This window comes from Heliangelus exortis, chromosome 2, assembly GCF_036169615.1.
Source record: "Heliangelus exortis chromosome 2, bHelExo1.hap1, whole genome shotgun sequence".
NCBI classification, from domain to species: Eukaryota; Metazoa; Chordata; class Aves; order Apodiformes; family Trochilidae; genus Heliangelus; species Heliangelus exortis.
The window spans coordinates 104,510,176-104,516,320 of NC_092423.1; the positions used below are offsets into that span (position 1 = coordinate 104,510,176).

General features: G+C 38.9%; 1 protein-coding gene across 1 annotated transcript in view; it reads left to right on the top strand.

Annotated features, from left to right (window-relative positions):
- The window catches only part of LAMA3 (laminin subunit alpha 3), a 119,161-nt gene extending 114,289 nt beyond the window's left edge, over positions 1-4,872 (top strand). The window contains exons 69-75 of the mRNA XM_071737333.1: positions 78-267; positions 478-618; positions 1,476-1,635; positions 1,780-1,907; positions 3,420-3,513; positions 3,855-3,974; positions 4,169-4,872. Coding sequence (XP_071593434.1) covers positions 78-267; positions 478-618; positions 1,476-1,635; positions 1,780-1,907; positions 3,420-3,513; positions 3,855-3,974; positions 4,169-4,314 — 979 coding nt within the window. The 3' untranslated portion in view covers positions 4,315-4,872. The remainder of the gene's footprint in view (positions 1-77; positions 268-477; positions 619-1,475; positions 1,636-1,779; positions 1,908-3,419; positions 3,514-3,854; positions 3,975-4,168) is intronic.
- The last annotated feature ends 1,273 nt before the right edge of the window (positions 4,873-6,145 follow it).

Below are 6,145 nucleotides of genomic sequence, written 5' to 3' on the forward strand. Positions count from 1 at the left end.
ATTTTTTGGGACAGCAGAACTCATACAACAACTGACAAAACAGACCTATATTTGAATATGCTTTCTTCCCACTACAGGTTACATTTTTCTGTAGATGTACGGACTCGATCATCACGAGGATTAATAGTTTTCATGGAGGGAAAGTCTGAGGACTCTTACCTGGCTCTCCACATTTCAAAAGGACGTTTTGTCTTTTCACTTGGCTCTGGAGGAAAACAAATCAAAATCAAAACCAGTACTAAACACAATGATGGGCAATGGCACACTGTAAGTAGTATAATACCATAATTCCTGCGCCTGAAAATTCATGTAGTTGACAGGTCGCTGTTATGAGATAGAGCATAGAGACTGATAGTCCTGGCATATTATTTTCAGTTTGAATATTTCAACCATATGCTATGGTGTTTAAGTTACAGGAAGTCTTAAGTCTTTAAGTTACAGGGGTCTTTCATTCTGTTTTGTTTGCACCCTGCAAAGGTGGTCTTCAGCACAGAGGGGAAGAACGCCCGCCTTGTTGTCGATGGTCTAAGAGCCCAGCATGGAAAATTAGCAGCAAATTCTGCCCTAAGCATTAAGCCACCAATCTACGTGGGAGGGCTGCCATCACTGAAGAGACAGGTAAATAACTGAAGAGACAGGTAAATAACTGAAGAGACAGGTAAATAACTGACACATCCACCCTCACACACTCCCCATGCTACACTAATTTCATGTGAAGTTGTTCCTGTGCAGGATTTCCGTGTTGAAAACGTTTGGGGGATATTTCAAAGCACTGAGTGAGCACCACCTGTGACTGGTGTGTGCAATTGTTGATTACAGATCCTTTTCCTCACCTGTTCATACAGCTCTCAGTTAGACCCATATTTTCAGTGTGTGTTGCTGAGACACTGAAAACAACCAACCATGTACTGTTTTAATTTCTGTTCTTTGAAAATTAGAAAAGACCAAAGTCACATTTGTAATTCCAGGAATACCCTCTTCCCAGAGAGTACTTACCTCAGTGGACTAAGTGATAATCTATAGAGAAGTAAAGGAATTCTTCTCATTAAGGAATTATGGATGTAGAACTGCATTCTAGTCTGAAATATGTGTGGTTCCTATTACTTTAAAAAGTGGACAATTGATGATGCAGGGTATTTTATAAGATCACATTTAAATAAAGAGTTTCTTAGGAAGGGAAGGGTGTACTTGAGATTTCACAGCTCCTGTTGCATTGTCTTTTTGACATATTAGTAAATATTTATTCTGCAAGCAGGAGTTACGTTAACTCAAAACCGACTCCTACTTTCATGTTTTAACCTATCTTTTAAAATTTTGGGTTACCTTTTAACTGCATCAGAGATGGGTTTCTAGGTTCCTCTAGTGCCAGTTGGCTTTCTACAGTCCTAACAGTACAGAACAACTAACACATATTCTTATGTTTAAAATTTAAAATTGCCATCATTTACTATTTATGTTTCAAAACATGCTTTCAGAATATACCAGTGAATAGTTTCAAGGGTTGCCTGAGAAATTTTGAGATGAATGGAAATGCCATGAATTCACCTCAGCAAAAAAATGGAGTACTTCCATGTCCGGATGTTCCTACGGACACGGGGATTTATTTCTTTAACGAAGGAGGATATATCACCATTGGTAAGCTGTGTAGAGATTATGGTGTGTGGAATTATGTCTTAAGTGTGTATGTGTTTAAGGATTTATTTTATCTTTCTTTTAACATGGTTTTACAGTTAGCTTCTCCTATGATCATTGCTCTAACCACCATTCAATTCTCCACAGGTAATTTGCCAATGGGCTTGGATTTCAGGATTGTATTTACCATTCGACCAAGGACTTCAACAGGTGTACTCCTCCATGCTGGAAGCAAGCAAGACAATTATTTGACTGTTTATATGAAAGAAGGAAAGGTAAGCATAGTCTGTGTTTCCATTCCAGCTGTGTTGCCCTCATTCAGCAGGAAGAATTTTGACGTTCAACTCTGGACTTATGTGTTACAACATTTGTCCACAGGTATAACCTTAAGCAACTTCTTCTGAGTTGTTTAAAACCATCACATGGAAAATTGAGCATTTAGCCTGTCTCTGTCCATGTCCCCCCTCTAGCAGCTTCCATTGTGTTCAGATTAGTTTGCACATACTTTCTTCACAGTGGTGAGCTGAAAGGTACAGTCTTAATATTTTGGGCTTCTGAGCCTTGCAAAAACCCACTGGGGTTTTAGGCAGAAGCTACAGAACTCCATGGCTTATTCCCTCTCAGCATGTGGCTGTACTGATGCAGCTCCATAACCACATCCATTCTAGAACTTGAGCAGTCTTGCTTTGTGTTAGAATCTTCTCCTCCAGCTGATGGTTGTGTCACGGTGCTGATTATTATCACTGTTGATTTTTCGTAAGGTAACAGCTTTAGGATGTGAGTCTTTGACTACAAAACTACTGTGGTTGGTGCTGGACAGACATAAAACACATGTCAGTGCTCCACAGAACTGGCTGTCTTGTGGTATGCTTTAAACCAGTGTGTCTACCTGACTTCAGAAAGTTCAGTCTTACTCTTCTTTTCACAGTTTAGGGAACTTGTTTTTATTATTTACCTTCTTGTCATCAGATCATTTGCCCCCAGATCACTGATCTAGTTCAATACACAACTATCATGTGGAAGCAAGAGCATCAGCAGATGTAGATTTCTTAAGGGCAAGATTGACCACTTTTTTCAGCAGTGACTTAGACCCATGCTGGCTGTTAGCCTGGATAAAATGCAACAGGAAGGAATAAAATGGCAATGGGACACTGTCCATCAGCCTGATAGGAAGTGGACTCAGCAGATCAGTCACCTATTCTTTACCAAGTTTGTTGTAACTATCAACCCAAAAGTTTGATAATTTGAGTTTGAAAGGAAGATGATGGAAAAAAACCCTGTGCACTCACAAGGACTGAGAAGCAAGATGTGAGAAAGGACAAGCAGGTGCTTATTGAAAATGTCATCATAAATAGTCAGGCTGCAGGCTTTGTGGATGAATTATAAGTAGCCTGAAAGTGTGTGAAAGGGCAGAGAAATATATTGCAGACATTCTCTCAAGAGATGTGAAGCGTGTAGATGACTGCTTTGAGAAAGGAAAGGATGGCCTAGTAGGAAAAACCTTGTCTCAGAGAAAAGAACATGATTTTGTAAGACTGGGGAAGAAAGACAAAAGTATGTATTTATGCTTGTAAAATTTGTCAAATATCCTTCTCTTCTGGGGTTCTATTAGGGAAATTTACTTACCTTTTTGAGAGGATAATTTCTTAAAAAGGGATACAGTGACTGTGACTCTCAAAATTAGGTAAAGCCCAGCCATTACAACTGCAGTAGATGACTTAGAATTATCGTATTTTTCTGTTGCTCTTTTTTCTGCTGTGGTAACATAAAAGAAAACTTTTTTACAGGTCATAACTGCTGGAAGTAGTGGTGCTGGAGAGTTCCAGATATCAGTCACACCTAAGCAACCTCTCTCTAATGGGAAGTGGAATACTATTGCAGGTATGTTGTATCATACCAGTTCTTCTGAAACTCTGAAAGGACAGTGGGCACAGAGCCTTGCAGCTCCAGATTTTTGTTAATAATTTCACTTTTGTTTATTTGGAAAATGCACTTTAGAACAATGTGTCATGTGTTAATTCAAGGCCTTACATAAGATAGGTTTTTTTGGTCTGTATTTAGCCCCAGAGTATCTAGATTTGTCAAGCTGACTTGGAATTGAAACAAAATCTATTTTTCCTATGAGTGAGAGTTAAGACAGATGCTACTTTAAAATAGTGACATATGTAGTTGATTCTTTAATAGGGTTAAGAAAGAGAACTCATTTACCTATTTGTTTGTAGTCTCTCAGAAGAAGAACATGGTGCAGCTAGAGGTGGGCACACAGAGTAACTACACCACTAGACTTTCACCCTCTCCTATTAGACGTGTTCATCAGCCACTCTACTTTGGCAAAATTCCAGGTATTATTGCCTCTTATTTTTTTCATGTATCTGCTGTTTTTTTTCCCTTTTCAAAACAAAAGGTCCCTTTAATATATGTAATCTTATATCATTCCCCCTCTTCTCAAAGCCTTGCAGTAGTTAATGGTCTTTAAGATTGTCCTCATTTTAGTAACTTGATCTTTCTATCTTTTTTTTTTTTTTTTTTTTTATAGCAAATTTGGACACACTGTGGCTTCCAGTTAAAGACCCATTTCTTGGATGTCTTCAGAATATTAAGATCAATGACAAACATGTCTCCATCAGAAGAATTTCAGAGGTTCATGGTGTAGTGAGTTTGCACGGGTGCCCAGCGAAGTAACTTTGCTGTTCTGGTACTTGTGCACACATCGGGTTGGGTCTCCTGAAGTACTGTGTGAATTCATGCAACCTGGGTTCTCCTTTTGCTGACCACCATGTGACTGTCATCAGGCTGGTGAGCAAATGCACCCTCTAGATGTGAACTGCACCAAAGCAATTAAAAGATCTGCTTTGATAAACTCCCTTTTAAATGTTGCTGATTTCCAAAGGAATCCATTGTGCCTTTTGAAATACATGCAGAAAATATAATTGTATATATACCCTGCTGGGCCAAATTCTGCTCTCACCCACAACAGCCTAGTCTTGAGTACTCCACTGTCATAATTTTGGAAATTTGCCTTAGTGCTGGTCATCTTGAGAGCAAATTTGATCCACTAATATAAAGTTTTATAAAAATGTAAATCTCTTCGGACTGATGTTTATACAGAAGTGTACATTAATGTTAAAAGTAATAATAATATAAATGGAGTTTGAAGCACTTTAAGGAGTGAAACTCTGGGAGTTTGTTACAATGCTAGAAATTCTAGGGCCAAATAAATGCAGTATGTTCTTAAAACCACTCATTTTCTTGTTTGTTGATTATAACTGGGTGTTTCATTTTTGTGCCTTTTACTGGCTGCTAAATCCTGCTTGTTTATGCAAATTTTTCTATAGCTTTAAGAAGCTGATTTGCCTGAGTAAGCAGGAGTCCATCAGCTCTGCTTATTATACTTAGGTTATATAAAAACCTCAGAGAGTATGTTTTTCTTGTAATCTTCAGAGCCAGAAAGTCTCCCCCATAGGCTGCTTTTCTTTTTCTTTTTTTTTTCCTGATTGAATGAAGACAAGCTATATTAGGAACAGCAGTTGCACCTGCTACAGCTCTGTAGTGTGAATTGTAGGACGAAACCAGCAAAACTGTTTTCTTCAACATTCAGGTCTTTACTTTGAACCCAATTGTGACCCAAGGGCGGGGGGCAGGCAATGCAGTTTGCTTTATTCTGAATACAAGGCTGAACTGGATAGACTTGACATAGCTGCTTCTTTCACTGTCATACAGAAGCAGCATTTGGATAGTTAAACTTTTTTTTTTTTTTTTTAAATCCTCTGATACCAACCATCTTTTGAAACATTAAAACATGTTCTAGGTGGAGTAGATAGTGATGCAAGCAAACCCTCCTTCCCACCCAATGCAATGTTTGCTCCTATCTTCCCTCTGTCTTCTTTCCCAAGGTGCAGTGTGTTTGGGATGAGGTGCTAGCTGGATTAATAGAAGAAGAAACCTTATGGCTTCGGTTATTAATCCCTTATCAATTTTTTGCAGCCTTGCAGGATGGCAAAAGTGTCAGAAAGATGTTCACAACAAGTCCTGTGTTGCTTTTTCTTTTCTTTAGCAACTCTGCTACATGCAAATCTATGTCTGTGTCCATTCTCAGCTGCAGAATTAGTTTGGCAGCAGAAGGGATGCAGTGAAAGTCTGTTGGGACTGAGGCCTCTGCAGGAACAGAGGATTGGTACGTAATGGCAGAGCTCTCTCTTTGGAGATGCTCTGCATTAACAGCTTCTCCTGTATGGCTGCCTGCTGCATAGGACAGAAACACCCATCATCCTGGAGATGTTTGGGTTTGGAAATAATTTTTCAAAAAGCAACATCTGAATCCTTTCTTTGTGTAAAGTCCCCTGGCTTTGAAGTAGATGACTGTCAAATACTCAGGTGGCCAGAAGTCTTAAAACACTCAATTGATTTTAGTTGGCACTGAACATTTCTACACAGAGAAAGGAAGAAGAGTCAAACTTTTATCACACAATTCTCTAGTAACATTTCATTTCTCATGTCGACCAGATTGCTCTCT